General features: G+C 48.0%; 1 protein-coding gene across 5 annotated transcripts in view; it reads left to right on the forward strand.

Moving 5' to 3' along the window:
* The window catches only part of SH2B1 (SH2B adaptor protein 1), a 551,274-nt gene that overhangs the window by 191,008 nt on the left and 344,315 nt on the right, over positions 1-15,951 (forward strand). For all 5 annotated transcript variants that reach the window (XM_086932373.1, XM_086932370.1, XM_086932372.1 and 2 more), the window contains one exon: positions 1,779-1,880. In XM_086932373.1, coding sequence (XP_086788499.1) covers positions 1,779-1,880 — 102 coding nt within the window. The remainder of the gene's footprint in view (positions 1-1,778; positions 1,881-15,951) is intronic.

Raw genomic sequence — 15,951 nt, forward strand, 5'->3', positions numbered from 1 at the left:
TGTTCTCTTTAGAAGTGTAGCTGGGGCGTGGGGTTTATCACTTTTCTCGTCATTGGTTTACAAACCTGTTGCAGAGGTTAGCCGCATCTGGTGCTTTGTTATAAATGTTGTGTTAAAGATTTATTGTGTGATAAATGTAGGCCTTGTTTTCCTATGTCTTTTAATAATTGTGTATGCTTGGTATGCAGGATTATACAGCTATTTGTGGTTTATAAGGGTTTTTAAAAAGCGTGGAATTTTCCCCCAAAAATCGAGCCTCACACTCCTTTAAACCTGTAAGCAGACACTCGTTGCTTAAAGGCTCCAAATTTATTTGAGTAAGTACAAAACTGGCGAAATAAAAATGCCAAAACATAAATTAAAATAATGTCATGAGCAATGGCAATGGCTCTAACGTTAACAATGCCGAGACCATTGCATTGTAAATGCTTGTTATAGAATGTCAACAAACCCGAAAGATCTCCTCAGGCTCCCTCTTGTAGCCTACATGAGTTTCAAATTACCTACAAAGCTGTAAATTTCAGCTCCTCCATATCTGTCAAGCAAGATCAAGCTCTCCAGTGGGCTGCTTAGCACTTGCACCTGCACCATATTGAGGCTAAAAACAACAAATGTAGGAGGGAGAAGACAAGACACCCACTTTCTCCTTCTAAGCTTAAAGGATCTCCCTCCGCACCCAGATCAAGCAAACTCCCTCACTTCTACTATTCGTGAAGGATTTGAAAACCCTTTTCTTAATGTAAAATGTCATCCATGTGTGGTGCCCTGGAAAACGGGCACCAGCTGGTAATTCCCCTTTCATTTCCTGCCTTACCTTCCTGCTCGTTACTGCTCCCCAGTATCCCCAACTTGTACAGCTTGCACTCTTTCGTAGCTAGGATTTCACTTTATAGATCTGAATATGAAAGCAAACCAAAGTTTTGAACAGCTAAAATGAGCTGATCGAAATGTTAACCTGTCAGTTGTGTCCCCCTTTGTATTTAAAAATCTTAGTTTGTGACCCATTGTTTCTTTTAAAAAATGATTTTGTTTTTGTCAATTTTATTAAATAAAGTAGTTGGGTTTACGTGATTGATCCCAAGTATGTTTGGTGTAATTAATTGCATGTTTTGTCAGTGTTTATCGCTTTTGATGTGTGCGATGAATGTGACTGGTCATCAGCTTGCTGTGATTAATCCCGGATTGGTGGTGGTCACATTTTTGTTGACTCCGCGTAATCAATTTTTTTTCCAGTTTACCTCATGCTAGATATGTTCATAACAGGTTGGTTGATAGTGATTGATTAATGATTGCGTTGCAGACATTAGTGTGTTTAGGTTGGTCTCGGTATAATGTGGTTCATGTACTGTAGAATGGTTAATGGCACATTGATGTTGTTACTTTCAGAATGCTTTAGTTGAGCTCATAATTTTGCAGTGTGAATGTAGTTGAGCACGTTAGGGTGGTTGGTCCCAGCATCATGATGTTTCCATCTGAATTGGCTGGAAATTGTTTGGTGCTATCTTGATGGCTGTGGTTTATGGCAGATTTGTGTTCTTTTCTAATCGGGAAAGGTTTGTACGGTTGGTGTCCTGCTTCACTTTACCAAGCCGAAGCAGTTGTGACTTAACACAGGCCGGTACCTTTGGCTGGTAGACATTAGAGGTGTGCTTGATGGGATAGATTTTGCAAGCGTTAAAGTAAGTGAAATTATTTAAAAAGCTGCCCTTGCAGTTTTGAATACATTTATAATCCATTGTTATCATTTTTTTTTCTTCTCTCCTCTCCTGTATGATTAGGCCACAAAGGCGCGAGTCAGTATTCTCTGTTCTACCATAATGGATGTAAGGACAACAACTCCACTAGAGATGCCTGACAAGGAGAACACCTTTGTCCTAAAGGTAAGGCAGGACAAGTAGTTGGATGTATTTAGCAACATAGCGGTAGGTGTAATTCTCCAACCTTTAGACTGGAGTCTTCTGCATAATCTTTTTTGGGTTGCTGTCCAAGGAATCCTTAGTACTCGGACTAAAGCTCATGTCATGGCCTGTTCCATTCCTTGCTAGATATCCTGTGCCATAGTTAGTCTCCTGTTACATGTATTGCTAGAAGTCCTGTGCTCTAATTTGCCTTCGTTTTACTGGTTTCCTTATTATATGTATAACTATAAAATGTATGCGTTATCTGTTGAAGCTCTTGTACAGTAATTGGTCTCCTAGTTTGGTGTATTACTGATAATCATTTGGTTAAGTTGTTCTCCCAAGTTTCCTAATTTCTTGAGAGAATTTTTGCATTCTCAGGTCTCCTGTTTCTGTGTGTTGTCTAGAGATTTTGAGGCAGATGTACGAACAAATATGTCACAAATAGTGGCTGCAAATTGCATTCCGATGTTTTGTGACCTTCCTGACATTTTGTGCTGCGACTTATGAAATAAAAGATAGCATTGCAAAATTCCCATTTGCAAGTAGTCTCCGAACAATCTGCCCATTGAATATTAGTTAGGCTAATTGCTATTTGTGGACCTCTCTGATTAGCTACCAAGACACAAACCATTGCAGAGAGCTCCGACTTCCATCCTTTTTAAAAAAAAAATCTTTTTATTGTTTGCATTGTAAATTTTGGCAGATAATTCAGGTTGAATATAATCACATTTTACTGTCGTCATACATTCCCACATTAGCAATATATTCATTACATATCTGTGGAGTGGTGTGGCTCACTGGTTAGAGGCGGCAGACCCGGGAGCAGAGGACGGCCCGGGACCAGGGTTCAATTCCCGACGCGGCAGGGTCGTGGACCAGGGTCAGCGGACTCGATAATTCTCACCTCGGTGCCTACTCTAACCAGGGATCACACTCTGCAACTCTGGGCATTAGCTTGCCTCATCTCCACAACGGCCCCCACATACGCCGGGGATGCCTGGCTTCACCTTGGAGATACTCAGTAGGGACCATCTCACAGGGAAAGCCAGGACGGGTTCCACAGCGGTCTATTGCGCAGAGATACTCCTTCGGGAGTCGATTCTAGCGCGTTAAAAACCCACAATTAATATCCACTTGTCTTTTTAGTCCCGTGCGCTTCTCCAGACTTCCATCCTTTTGATCGCATTCCAAAACTGGAAACTTGTTTTTTAAGCAGGCTGTATTCCTTAAAAAAAACAAGTGTCTCTTAAAACCAACATTAGAAATGCAATAGGTCTCGCATTTTCTTGAGTTACAGCTATTGATGTTGTAAATGGCAATGTCGAGCTGAACTCAAGCCAGAGAGAACTGGGAAATGACAATGAAAAATAAACTGAGCTATGTTGCGGACACCGCGTCTGTAAAAAATAACAATCATGTGCAATGCAAGAAGTCTCGCATTACTGATATTTTGAAGTATTGTTATTGCAAATAATAATGCAACTGCAATAGCTCATACTTTCAGTATTGCAAAACCTAGTGCATTGCAAATGTTTGCACAGTGAACCAGGAATCAGAATTGTATGTCTCAGTGCAGCACCGCAAGCTGCTCCTAGAGGGCCCTAATGAGCAGGGAACCAGCATTGTATGTCTCTGGCAGTACTGCAAGCTGCTCCTAGATGTCCCTAGTGAGCAAGGCATCAGCACTGCATGTCTCGGTGCAGTACCTATTGAGCAAGGCACCAGCACTGCAGACCTCTTTTGGTCACATATGGCACTGCACCCTGCAAAAGATATGGTAAGTCCACCCTACCCATAATGCATTGCTTGCAAGACAGTACGACAGGTACATTCAAATCGCTGTGTCCATGTATACAGTTAGTAGCTTTGAAATATGACAAAAGAATTATTACATTAATTTCGGATCAGGCTGTACTCTATGAGGAGCTAATAAAGGGAAATTTATAGACTGTCATTTAAATGTGAGATTGTTTTTTTTTCCAGAGGTATAATACAAAACAACACAAAAGACAATACAATAATAGACAAGACAGGCGTTTGAATCGGAAGCAGGACTGAATATCGACATTACATTTGGGTAGGATAAAGCATGGATTACAACAGATCAGAGAGCAATTTGTAAATACCAATAGGATAATACACGAAAAGAAAGAAGAAAAATAAATAAATAGAAAACAAATTCAAATTATACATACATACTCATTACTCAAAAGAATAAAAATAGAAAACATATCATATTAAGTGAGGTGGACTCCGCGCAATACCGCACATAAAGAAGTAGTGTAGTGCCAGTAATGGCGTCATTGGCGTGCATGCTAGAACTATTCCAGAGCCATGGGGGATACACCCATTGCAAATAGCACTCTGTGTGGTGCAGCCAGGGGTCCTGTAAGCGTCCTCTCAATTCGCGGGGAGGCCCGACGAGGCAGGGACAGCTTGGGAAGCGTGAAGTGTTCGTTGTAGAAATGTGCGGTATATGCACCAGATATCAGGAGGCCTTGAGGATGGAGGCTGAAGCGAGGCGTAAATCTCAGAGTGAACATTGCAGTATGCCATGCCCCTGAGCCAGGCCGCCTTAGTGGGACTGGTCCTGGCTCCCCAGAGAGAGGCTACGTCGTGCTTTGCAAGCAGTAGGGCAAGCGCTGTAAAACGTCTATGGCATAGTTTGAGTCGATGGACCAATCCCAGCAACCCCAATTCAGGTGAGGGAACCAAGGGTGTTTCAATGATTTGAGATAGCACATATAATACCTCTTGCCAGTAGGGGAAGACGTGGGGGGCAGGACCAGGACATGTGGGCGAAGTCAGAATCCAAGGCGTTACACTTAGGGCAATTTATCAGTTTAGAAAGGTCAAATTTAGCCAATTGCACAGGAGTCCCATAAATTCTGTGGAGAAATTTAAAATGGAGTAACTTGTGTCTATGATTAGGGGATACCCTGTGTGTCTGCTCCAAGCAGTAGGTCCATTCCTTGTCCGTAAGGGGACGTCCAATATCAGATTCCCATCTTTGACGTGCCCCGCTATCCCGTCCCGGCCGGAGTGCCATACATGCCGTCTATAGTTTAGTGACCAAATGTGTTCCCGCAGTGTCGGCTATAAGCAGGGTGAGCGGGGGGAAGTCGTCATGAGGTAGCAGGGTAAGTAGCAAAGACAGAGCAGAGTGTCCCGTGGAGCCGAGCCACATTAAGAGTATCCACACCGGTGAGCCCAGGAAGCTGTGTCAAATCGGACAGCTTACATGCCCGACCATCCGGAAATAGAGAACCAAAGGTCTCGAGCCCCAGCTTTGCCAAGGTCACAAGCACCCCTCTATCAGTTGTTAACGGCAAAAAGGGGTTATTGGCAATCTGTAGAGCAGATGAGTAAAGGGGACCAGACCCGTATAGTCGATTCAGCTTTCGCCAAGCCCAACACGTGGTGGCCAGGGGCTGAATGTCATAGGCATCGAGGGGGATTCCCTTTGGGAGTAGGGACGCTAAAGGTGTAGGTGCAGCCAGCTCTTTGTCCATTGTCGTGTAAGGTATTCTGGCATCAGGATAAAACCAATGGTGGGCATATTGCGGCTGCGCCACCAAAAAATACAGTTGGGGATCTGGAACTGCAAATCCTCCCCGGGTATACGGGAGGGTAAGACTGTCCCAAGGCACTCGGGGTCTGCCAGCCGCCCCCACCAGACGGATGAGAAGGCCACGTAAATGGGCAAAAAAAGCATTGGTCAGCGGAATGGGTTTAGTGCTCAAATAGTAAAGAAAACGCAGTAGTACTTTTATTTTAATAAGGGCGATGCGGCCAGCTGTAGAGAGGCAGTTGTATCCACCTATCTATTTGCGAGGAGAGCTGTTCAATAGCTGGTCCATAGTTCAACTGTACAACCTGTCCCTTATCCCGGTGTAAGTGCACCCCCAGATGTTTGGTAGTTTCTCGGTCCACCCGCAAAGGGTATACAGTGTCGTCAGCTGCAGCCGCATCAGTTATGGGAAACAATACCGACTTACCCCAATTGATTTTAAGACCCGATACGGAACCGAAACGTTCTATTTCGTCAATCAAAGGCTGGAGATTGTTTTTTGGGTGTCGCACAAAAAGCAAGACATCAGCAGCGGACCGGCTGGGAATTGTAAGCCACGAAACAAGTGCTTTTCTTAGAGGTGTCGGACCAGAGGGTCCATCGCGATGATGAACAGGAGCGGGGACAAGGGACAACCCTGGCGGGTACCACAGGTGATGGGAATGGAAGGAGAGAGGGACCCATTAACCCGGAGGCGGGCAGTAGGAGAAGAATACAGCAGGGCAATGATGGCTATGAAATTTGAAGGAACGCCAAGTTTATGAAGCGATGCCAGCAGAAAAGGCCACTCAAGGGAGTCAAAGGCCTTTTCCGCTTTTAGCAGCGCAACCGCAGCAGGCGTGGTGGGCTCAATACGGTTTATGACAGAACACCGTACGAAGATTGAGGGAGGTAGAACGGTGTGGTATAAACCCAGACTACACCGGGGAGAGAATTTGGTCCATCAATATCAATATTCTTGAAGAGTGCGTTTTGGCCAGAACCTTGTTATCAAAATGTATGAGGTATATCGGGCGATAGGACCAGCACTGCATGGGATCTTTGCCTGGTTTAAGTATTAAGTAGATGGCCGCCTCGCGCATGGTAAGAGGGAGTATGCCTGATTCCAACGCCTCAGCAAACACCTCCAGGAGTTGGGCCTCTAAACATTCCTTATATGGTTTATAAAAGACCCCGGTTAGGCCATTGAGGCCTGGGGCCATAGAGCCAGAGAGTTCGTCTATTGCCAATGAAATTTCTTCAACAGTGAAGGGGTGCGCCAAGAATCCAGCCTAGCCCTTGGTCAGCCAGGCCATAGCCACCTCCTCCAAATATGAAAGGTGTTGCGAAAATCCCTCCAGCGGTGTGGTGGAATAGAATGATCGAGAATATGCCACAAGTTCTGCTACAATGTCCGAGTCAGACGTGGCTGCAGTCCTGTCCCCACGAATGATAGATGTAATATGTCCAGCCCTTCTAGGTGGGTTTACCAGACGGGCCAAAGTCCTACCTGGGCGCTCACCCTCCTCGTAGCGCCTTGCCAAATAATGTTTGCCAAGGAGAGACGCCTCCCTGTCCGCATGGTCATTGAAATCTAGCAACAACGCATTCCGCTTGGTCTGCACCATCGGGTCACGGGAGGACTCATCCAAGAGGGCCATTTCAGCCTCCACTCCTGCAATGCTGCCCCGGATCGAACGCAACACCCCTGCCTGCTTGGAAATAATGATTCCCCGTATGTACGCCTTAAAGGCGTCCCAGAGAGTGGAGTAGTGTGGCACCAATCCAGTGTTTAAGCTGATGTATTCCGTAATGGCCTCCTGGACCTCAGCGCGAAACACCTCGTAAAGGAGGGCCGAGGCAGGAAAGGACCAACGATGATCCCACCCCGCTGAATGAGGGATCATTAAGCGTGAAATTAAGGGGGAATGGTCGGATAGAGTGCGGGGCAGTACGTCTATCACCGCAATCCAGCGAGAAACCGCCGCCGTAGCAAATACATAGACAATACGCGTGAGAGTAGAATGGGGTGCAGAATAAAAAGTGTAGCCAGGGGCCAACGGGTGATGTTGTCGCCAAATATCACGGATGTCCAATGCACCAACCAGGTCGGTGAGTGTTACAAGAGATTGACCCTTTGGTGTGGCGTGAGGGTTGGAGGAATCAAGAGCGGGTTTAGCCAAATGTTAAGATCCCCCTCCAGGAATAGAACATCATAATCGTGCCGATTGAGAAGGGCATGTAGATTAGTAAAAAACTCTGGGTCGTCAGTGTTTGGGGCATAAACATTGAAAAGTAGTACCGTTTGACCCAACAGTGTACCCTTAACCAGGAGAGCGCCCAAAGGGGTCCTCTTCCTTACGCAGTAGAGTGAAAGGGTGGGAATAGTGTATCAGTGTGCATACCCCCGCAAATAAGTACTGAAGCTTGAAAAAAATCTATTGTGTCCCCAGGAGGAGGCAAAGTGGGGGGGAACCTTGGGGTGGGAAATGGGTCTCCTGTAAGGAGTCTATCTTAATTTCGTGGTGTTTCAAATATGCGAGCACCAGTTTACATTATCTTGGGTTATTAGGCCCCCTAATATTCCATGTAAGCAAGCGTACATTTACAGATGGAACTACAGTCATGGCTGAAAATGGAGGACTCTGAGCATGTAGAACGACAACCATATGATAGCTGGAGCAGTGCCGAGTCCACAACCAACAATATTCATAAAAAACACAATACTTCCATTATAAAACACACACCAAAACCCACAGACCCTACCACCCCCAGGATACTACCCACCACCCACACCTGAGCCCTAAGGCCCCGCGAACCGTATCCCCCCCCCGCCCCCCCCCCCAAAACCCCACAACACCCCAACAACAACAATTCCCAAAATAAAGTGATGCAGATTCATCCATGGGGGGAGGCAACGCCACAGACAGCCGATGCCCACAGCACTGACAGAATAGAAGTTCATTTAGCAACAAGTACGGGAAGGACCGCAATAACTGCCCCCATAATGGAATCTCGAACGATTCACTATACTGAGAGTTCACCAAGGATCGAGCAAGCAGGCGGATGTCACTCCGGGTTAAAGCAGTCCGGGCGGAGCCAGTCTAAGAACAACAAGAATCAAACACTGCAATAGCATGAAACCCCCCTGCAAAATGGACAAATAGAGTATCTAAAACTGGAGCAACGTTACCAAAGTTCGCCACAACGGGCTAGGAGCCTTAAGTAGTATTACCAGCAGCAAAGTTTCAATCCGATGTGAAGAGTTCAGCACTGGGATCCAGGGTATTGTCTGAAGAGGAGTGTCTGGAGGACCGGGCAGGACTGCGGCGAGACTTGGCCACACGTTGTTTGCAGAAGGCCAGCAAGTCCGGGGCATTTTTGAAGAAACCAGGCTTACCATCCACCAACACCCTGAGTCATGCAGGGTAGAGCATTGCATATTTTAAGTCCAAGGCGCGGAGGCGTTGTTTGGCTTCGGTGAACTTGCGTCGGGCCTCCTGGACAACCAGAGTATGGTCTGGATAGAAGGAAAGGATCGATCCTTGATAGGTTACTGAGGCGGTCTCTCTTGCCAGGTGAAGGATGGTATCCCGGTCTCTATAATTCAGGAGGCGTGCAACAATGGGTCTTGGGTGGCGTGCTGGCTGCGGGCGTGGGCCCAGAGACCGATGAGCTCTCTCCACAACGAATGTGGCGGAGAAGTGTTCAGCACCAAAAAGTTATTTTAGGAACCCCTCCTGAAAAATTTCCGGCTGCCCCATATTAGTTGTCTCCGCAAGTTCCGCTATGCGAACGTTGTTGCACCGGGACCGGGCCGTCAAATCCTCGTTCTTGATGGCACCTCGTTCTTGATGGCAACAGATTTCAAGAGGTGTTCTGTGGGCTCCAATCTATGTGCCATATCTTTGGTGCGGTCTTCCTGGTCAGAGAGGCGCTGCTCTGCTTCTCCAAGTCGGGTGTGGTGGCTGTCGATGCGCTCCCCCATTCTGTCCAGCCCCCATTCTGTCCAGCCTGGAAGTCGGGGTATCCAGTCGGTCATCCAGACCGTGGAACCCCTGCACGACGTTCCGCAAAAATAGGCGACATCCCTTCCTCCGTCGACTGATGGCCTGTCGCGCCTAAAGTGCTCCCACGATCGGGAAGTACGGCTCGAATCTGCCGGTTTGTCGAAGGCCAGTCTGCGCTGCTTAGGGTCCCTACACGCCATCACCTCCTCTGATCGGGGCCCTTGTGGTGGATATGGCAGCACGCTCGCCAACGTGTAGCACTCGGTGCACCGGTGTATGCCAAAGTGTAGTATGGAAGGAGTATGAGGTCACAAGCCTCAAACCAGAAAGCCGGACAAAGGTGGTCGCAATGCCCCCAATCTAGAGTCCCAAGCTGACAAATAGCAGGCCAGGGCAGTGATTAGGCCACTTGGGTAGGCCCAGTCCTCCAATTCCCGGCCTCCACTCACCAGGTGTGCTTAGATATGAGGCATCGTTCCCCTGCTGGACCCCCACGGTGATTAAGAGGATCGGGCCGGGGCACCCCCACGCAGCGAAGGCCGCGGGACCCAAGGAGCTGCAGAGGCCCCGGGCTCGATTTACAGCGCCGCCGCTTAGTTAACCAGTGTAGGGGAGGCGACTCCACCCCACCGTGGGCGGGTGCCTTAAGATACCCGCTCCACTGGTAGTCGTCAGCTCCGTCGATTTACGGGGCACCCGGAGTCATTTTAAGGGCTGAGGGCGAACTCTGCATTCTATTTAGAAGCTGCTCGCAGGCATTGGCGGCTGGAGCTTCAACGCCGCACGTCCATGTCCGACGCCGGCTCGGCCACTCCCCTTAAATTTGAGATTTTCTAATGAGCGAAGTAACCACTTCCAGTCTAGCTTAGGACCAAGTGTGTGTCTTGCCCGAAGCCTTTTAGGAAAATCGTGGATTGAGGCTGAAATTAAAACCTAGGAAGTAACAACACATGAAACGGGGGGTGTCCTCATGGGAGGTTACAAGAAGAGACAATACAGCACTAATGAGGGACTACCAAGCCTATTGACCAATGAAAAGCCCCCAGGGATAGGAACCAATTAAAAAGATGGGTGGAAAGTGGGTGGTGCTTTATGCCCATATCTTGAAAACCGCTTGTCTCGAAGAGACGGCACTAGCGCTGCCTAGGCTAAAAGCCACACGAAGGGCATGGGTGGGGGAGGAAGGGGAAACAATGGAGGAAGTGTCAGCAGATTTCTTCTTTAAATTAAAGTGCCCTCTTCATGAACCATGAAACGCGGTGTGCGTGCAGTGGGGGTAGGGAGAATGGCTTGAAGCATATTTTCCATATGAAATAACTAAATATTTTTTATCACAAATTTTAATGTGCGCAATATAAAAAAAAAATACCTGCTATGCTTGCAGAACTTTTCCATGTGTATACTAGTCAGTGTAATCACGTTGTGACCCGCGCCTGGGAGGTTCAGATCCTTTCCTTCATTCATGGCTGGGCTGTGAGCCTGAAACTGGTGAAGACTGGTGTTGGACAGCTGGAGGAGCATCGGCTGAAGCCGGAGTTGAGGTAGCATGGCGTGTGCTGCAGAGGACAGAATAATGGAGGGTGAGGGCTGTCCCAATATAAAAAAAAACAAACACCATGAAGAGGACACCACTTCCGATTAAAGTAAAGAAAAAAACAAACTACCCGAAGGGCATAAATAAGGGAGGGGGGAAGAACAAAAGAGGAATCGTCGAAGAAGATGTCTTTAACCTGGATAGCGCCCTCTTCGCAGGCGTTCGTGCAGCAGGGGAGGGAGGGGGAAGGAAGTGCATTTAACTTATAGCACGACGCCCTGAGTTACTAAAACCGCCATTGTAAATAAATTAAAAGTAAAGAATTTTTTGTTAAAGTCAATCGGTGAACCGCAAATAAAACAAGAAATGCAAAGTCTATTAGGAAGCAGACTCCATTACTGAGCTGGCGTCTCGTGAGTGCTGTGTACATTATTTAAGTTGAATAGTTCTCGGAACTGCTAATGAAAGCTTCTGAGTTAGGTCACCACATGTAAAAGGGCCAGTCCTCATGGGAGATAACAGAAGACAATGAGGGACTAAAAAGCCTATCAACTAATCAGAAGCCAACATTTGCAAAGGACAATGGCACAAGCCAATGAAAAATATGGGCGGAGGTTCAAGTCCATACCTAAATACAGCATGCCCTGCAGAAATGCGTATGTGGTGCCCAGGCTTAACCTAAAATGTTTACTCTTTTGGAAGAGGTTGGGCGGGAGGGGAGTAAGCTCTGGTCTCCTAGGGTCTCCTATGTTAGAGACTAGTAGTGCGCCCCCTAGAATCCTGTCCAAGTTTCTACAAACTTGTCCAAGTTAGTTAATTCCGTGGTAGCTACACTTAGTATATGCAGGTGTAAGAGGCAATGCTTGAGTTCTGAGAAAGCACTCCTTTTGTCTGATCTGGAATTGTTTACAGGCTTTAGACAATATGTCTCTGCCTCTAAACATCTTGGAAACTGTTGAGCACCCCCCATCCTTGAGAGCACTAGAGAGCTGGCAAGCAAGATGGCCATATCTATGTGAGGCTTCTGTCACCTGGGGGCTTAATCCAATATAATCCTGTAACGGTGCCGGCACTGGCTGAATTCCCCATGGCACTGGCTAGAAGCGGACAGTAACCGCGATGTAAGTGGAAACAATTTAGTGCACAAGCTGGCGGCGAGGGAGTGGTGCAAGGCCGGTGTAAGCTGCGTCACGGAAACAAGATGGCGGAGGCCCGCAATTAACGCGGTTAGTGGAGAGTGGAGTCACTGCCTTTGAGGATAGTGAAATATATACAGGAAACCATATCCCAACCGGTATTATTTTTGGACTAGTATACAGGATATCTATACAGCATTATCCATCGAAGAACAAGGAAACTCAATATGATTTTCATTTGTGCTCAAGGCATCATTTTATCAACAATTTTTCGTGAAAAAAGGGAACAGTTATAGTTACAGTTAATATCAGCACTGTATTAATAAATACCAAATGACATCCCAAAGATGTACAAGGTGCACGAGTGCAAAAAGGTGAGTGGCACTACGGCGACGCAAGTGACAGTGAAAACAGCGTGAACGGCGCAAAGTGAGTAGTGAAAGAGTTATGTACAGTGATTAAAAACAGAGTGGTTTATCAAAAATTCACTTTTGTTTTACAATTTGACAATTTTTCAAAACTACTAAGTAAGGGGCGCCTATGTCTTGCTGGAACGTCGACGGCGTTTCGATCCATATGAGTAAGGATCATCATCAGGACTAGGGGGCTGTAAGCAGTGCGTAGGGACACTAATTGGAGGCAAGGCTGGGATGCACAAATGGAGAGGTCTCGATGGACGTCTTGAAACTAGGTGGCTATCATGCCCGGAAAGCTGTCCAGGTGCATGAGCACAATTGTAAAGGTCAGGGGCGTCCGGAGTTGTTTGATTAGATCGGAAATGGAGAGTAGCAATAGATGGGAGGCAACACTAGTCAGTTGATTCTGTACTTGATGGAATCCGAGGGTCAAGTGAGGAGAGGAGAAATCGGTTCCTCAGTCGAAGTTACAGGCAAGTCTCGCTGTGGGGGAGGGGTAAGAGGCGAGTGAATCTGTCCTCTTGAGTGGCGAATGAAACGCTGTGCTGGAGGTTCACAAACCGCGATGATAGTATATGCAGGTGTAAGAGGCAATGCTTGAGTTGTTAGAAAGCACTCCTGTTGTCTGATCTGGAATTGTTTACAGGCTTTAGACAATATGTCTCTGCCTCTAAACATCTTGGAAACTGTTGAGCAACCCCCATCCTTAAGAGCACTAGAGAGCTGGCAAGCAAGATGGCCATATCTATGTGAGGCTTCTGTCACCTGGGGGCTTAATCCAATATAATCCTGTAACGGTGCCGGCACTGGCAACCACTGAATTCCCCATGGCACTGGCTAGAAGCGGACAGTCTGCGATGTAAGTGGAAACCATTTAGTGCACAAGCTGGCGGCGAGGGAGTGGTGCAAGGCCAGTGTAAGCTGCGGCACGGAGACAAGATGGCGGATGCCCACAATTAACGCAGTTAGTGGAGAGTGGAGTCACTGCCTTTGAGGATAGTGAGCCACTTCTGAAGCTCACCTTGGGCTCTTTTGCTGCTGTTGCCTTCCCCTCTCACTGCGGGTTACGGCCCGCCGTGGTTATCTGGGAGAGATTGCTGTTTGGCTGAGACGTGGCCTATTCTACCGCTGCTAGACACTGAGTGGTCCCGAGCTGAGATGCATCTGCTGGAGACGGGGACACGCTGGCGGCGTGCAGAGAATCGTGGGGTGCGTAGACAACTGGAGATATTGCTGCTCCTGCTATGGATGCCGACCCACTGCAGTGACGTGCCGTATACCCTTTGGCGGACTGGCGGTGAGTTGGGCCTGCTATCCCTGTGCCTCTGCGGTGGGGCTTGCTTCCTGGGACCCAGAGACTTGGTGCCGGGGACTGTGGAGACCAGGCGTGATTGTCTGGGCACTTCCCATCCACCACCCAAGTACATCGAGCCTACACTGTCGGTGAATGTCCAGGCAACTCCCCTGGTGAGACTAGTGAGTGGGAAGTGCTGACTGGGGATCGATGCCTGCATGCACTGTGACGCAATCCACATGGTGCTGCTACTTAACGGCTTGTAACCAGCGGGACGCCAATGAGAGTGGAGCTTTTGAGAGAGCAGCAGCCTTGTATCCAATCGGCTGTACCTGGGGTGTGTTTGGCTCAACCTGTAAAGATCACTGTGAGCAGCTTGAGCCCATGAACTATGGTGAAGGCCGCCAGCGGTGCTGCATGCTGGGTGCGTCTTGCTTCGCGAACGGCACGGATCATCCTCAAGAGGACTACTGCAATTTCACCCATTCTGAGGCTGCCACATCGGGGGCCCCCACCACCTGTAAAGATATAAACTGATAAACACATAGGAAACACCTACTCACTGCCAGCTTGCAATTGAGGCTAATGAACAACACTGGGAATACTGCTGAGAAAGAGGTGAGCTCCCACTGTAGGAAACGTACTTTGACACCGCACAAAGCGAGGCCCTAGGATGTCTTGAGCCCGGTACCTTGGAAACCCCTACTAACTGCACCAGCATATACAGAGAAATTAATAGTTATATGCATTACAAACATTGGCACTGAATTTGCCCGCTTCCATCTTGCAATGGAGGCCTGGTGGACATCACAGAGATTGCTGCTGAAGCGGGGGATTGTCCTTACTGGCAGAATCTCCACTGGCGCTACGCGGGGCTAATTCTGGTGTAGCCTTGTTGATCCCTAGCACTGTCACCTTCTAAATCCATTGCAGTGCTTGTTATTTTGGAGCACCTCCCCCACTGATGGACATCACTTAGGGTCATGGGCAGGACGGAGAACAAGCAGGCTAAACTGCCCTTTGAACCACGAGAATCGGTGAGGGGCCCTAGTGGAGGCACAGATCCCAGCATGGCGGAAGGCTCCCATCAGGCAACATGTCCCAAGGACGCAGGCCTACCCTCCCTACTACTTACTATGCAGCAAAGCCTTGCATCTATTGAAACCAAAATGGACTCTGAGCATGCGCATGGATTTCATTACTCAACGCCTGAAGAAACATGATGGGCGTATAAGTGATACTGAGCAAAGAATATGGAATCTGGAAGACACATCATCGGCTTGGAAAGAGCAAATGCAAAATATGGAACGCCTCCTGAAAGTTATTGCCGCTTAAAAGGAAGATTTAAAGGCGCCTTCGCGCCGCAATAACATCCGGATTACAGGAATACCCGGGTCCAGGGCCACTGGGTGCATGGAAGACTACGTGGAGCGAATGCTGGTGAATCTGTTTGGGGGGGGGGCCTCCTTTTCCAAACTTCTAGTGGTGGAAAGAGCTCATCGATCGTTGACTGCCAGACCCCCTCCGGGTGCCACCACCAGTCCCATCATTGCCCACCTTCTAAATTAAAAAGGTTGTGATACCGCCCTATGCGTGGCACAGGAAAAACGTGATCTAATCCATGAAGGAAACTGTCTCGATTTTCCCTGATTTTACTTTACCGGCCCAGGTAGCACACAAGAAAGTTGTCCCTGTGAAACGAAAGCTGCAGCAAGCCAACATCCCATACGCGATGCTATACCTGGCCAGGCTCCGCATTACTCACCAGGAAAAGCACCACTTCTTCAGTACTCCTCAGCAGGCCCAGGACCTCTTTAAGAAAAACTGTCCTGCCTCACCCCTCAATCAGGAGAATGTTATGGCAGAGACCTCCCCACTCGTGGAGAATGACTAGTACATATGACTGTTGCTTGCCCTGCCTCGGGGCTTTCGCCCTTTGCCGCTGCCATCTCCCCACTATCAGAGGGAGAAGAGCAACTGCCAACCCAGATCACATGACGGATCTTTCTTTCTTCCACCCTATCCATTTCACTTCCTAAAACTTGCAGCTGCCTTGGCTGGCACTGAACTTCAACTGTTGCGGAATGCAAACTGCTTTTCCAATCCCGCT

Source organism: Lissotriton vulgaris, chromosome 7, assembly GCF_964263255.1.
Source record: "Lissotriton vulgaris chromosome 7, aLisVul1.2, whole genome shotgun sequence".
NCBI lineage: Eukaryota > Metazoa > Chordata > Amphibia > Caudata > Salamandridae > Lissotriton > Lissotriton vulgaris.